We start from the raw sequence: 1,436 nt of genomic DNA, 5'->3' as shown, positions 1-1,436 counted from the left end.
CTTTTTGCAAGGGTCTCAATTACAGATCCAGGTTGTATTATGAGCTGACAAGATATCCTTGCTCCTCATTTGAAGAAGTTAGAACCAGAGCAATGGCTGAAGTCCACGTAGAAGAGGATGAGCATGCCAGAAACTGGGTTGAAAGGAGACCATCGGGGTACCCGGGGAATCAATCCTTCAACAATCAAAACTCGGAACCCGACAAAGTAGCTGGCAGCCAACACGCAGCAATATCAACAACATATCCAAGCCAAAAGCAGGTGAAAACTCTAGCTGGCCAGCAATAGAATATCATCCAGATATCAACTCATATGGTTTCGATACCGATATAGTGGGAGTGGTGAACGCTCTCAAAGATATTGGGCAACCGATGAGGTGGCCTAGGAAGAGCGACAAACCCGACCACCAGAAGGATAAATCAAGGTGGTGCGAGTACCATGGAGACCATGGGCATAAGACTGACGAATGTCACAGTCTTAAAAGAGAAGTAGCCTGGCTGCTCAAGAGAGGCTATCTAAAAGACCTCCTTGGAAAGAAGGGAAAAGGACCTGAAATTAAGCGGGAAGCACTGCCAGGTCCGCCAGCTTCGCCCATCCCAGGCGTTGTGATTCAAGCAATATCAGGAGGATTTAGCATCAGCGGTCTAACCTACTCCAATGCAAAGCGTATAGCAAGAGTTGACACCTCAGCGTCTAGCATCCCCCAAACTTATCCAAGCAGTGAAGAAAAGAAGCTGGATGATATGGCAATAGTGTTCGATGAGAGTAGGTTCAACGAGCCCGAGCATCATGATTGCTTGGTAATCTCCCTCCATGTGGGTCATTGCAAGATGAAGAGAGTACTGGTGGATAATGGAAGCTCAGCAAATATAATTTTCAAAGACGCCCTAGATCAAGCCGGCTTCAAAGAGTCAGACATCACCAAGAGGTCTACAGTTCTGGTTGGATTCAATGGCGAACTTATGAATTCCCTAGGAGAAATCCAGCTGCCTACGATGCTCAAAGGAATCAACATAATGCACAAGTTCTACGTGATATATTGCAAAACTGCTTATAATGTGATAGTAGGAACCCCTTGGATACATAAAATGAAAGCTATCCCATCTACCTATCACCAGCTGCTTAAATTTCCAAGCCTGTGGGGAATAGCATTAGTCGAAGGAGACAAAAAGCAGGCGCGGGAATGCTACCAGCTCGCCCTAAAACCCCATGGCCCCGCCATCTAGCAATTACAGAAAAATCCAGCACCCAAGCGTCCAGATGAATTACAATTAGATGAAGTTGTGCTGGATGAGTCAAAGCCGGAGCAAAAGGTTAAAATCGGAGCTGCATTGACAGCAGAACAGAAAGAAGCTATCATCAAGTGCCTCAAAAAAAATTCAGATTGCTTCGCATGGTCGCACCAAGATATGACGGGAATCAGTCCTGAAATCATCA

General features: G+C 45.8%; 1 protein-coding gene across 1 annotated transcript; it reads left to right on the top strand.

The window, feature by feature from the left end:
• The first annotated feature begins 370 nt into the window (after positions 1-370).
• On the top strand, positions 371-1,225 carry LOC145632681 (uncharacterized). Its single transcript, XM_081685028.1, has one exon. It carries the CDS (start codon positions 371-373, stop codon positions 1,223-1,225), a length of 855 nt encoding a protein of 284 aa, XP_081541154.1.
• Positions 1,226-1,436: the final 211 nt, after the last annotated feature.

Source organism: Chenopodium album, chromosome 5, assembly GCF_948465745.1.
Source record: "Chenopodium album chromosome 5, dcCheAlbu1.1, whole genome shotgun sequence".
Taxonomy (NCBI): domain Eukaryota; kingdom Viridiplantae; phylum Streptophyta; class Magnoliopsida; order Caryophyllales; family Amaranthaceae; genus Chenopodium; species Chenopodium album.
The sequence above is the reverse complement of the archived record's forward strand: the minus strand, read 5'-3'. Positions and strand labels throughout refer to the sequence as shown.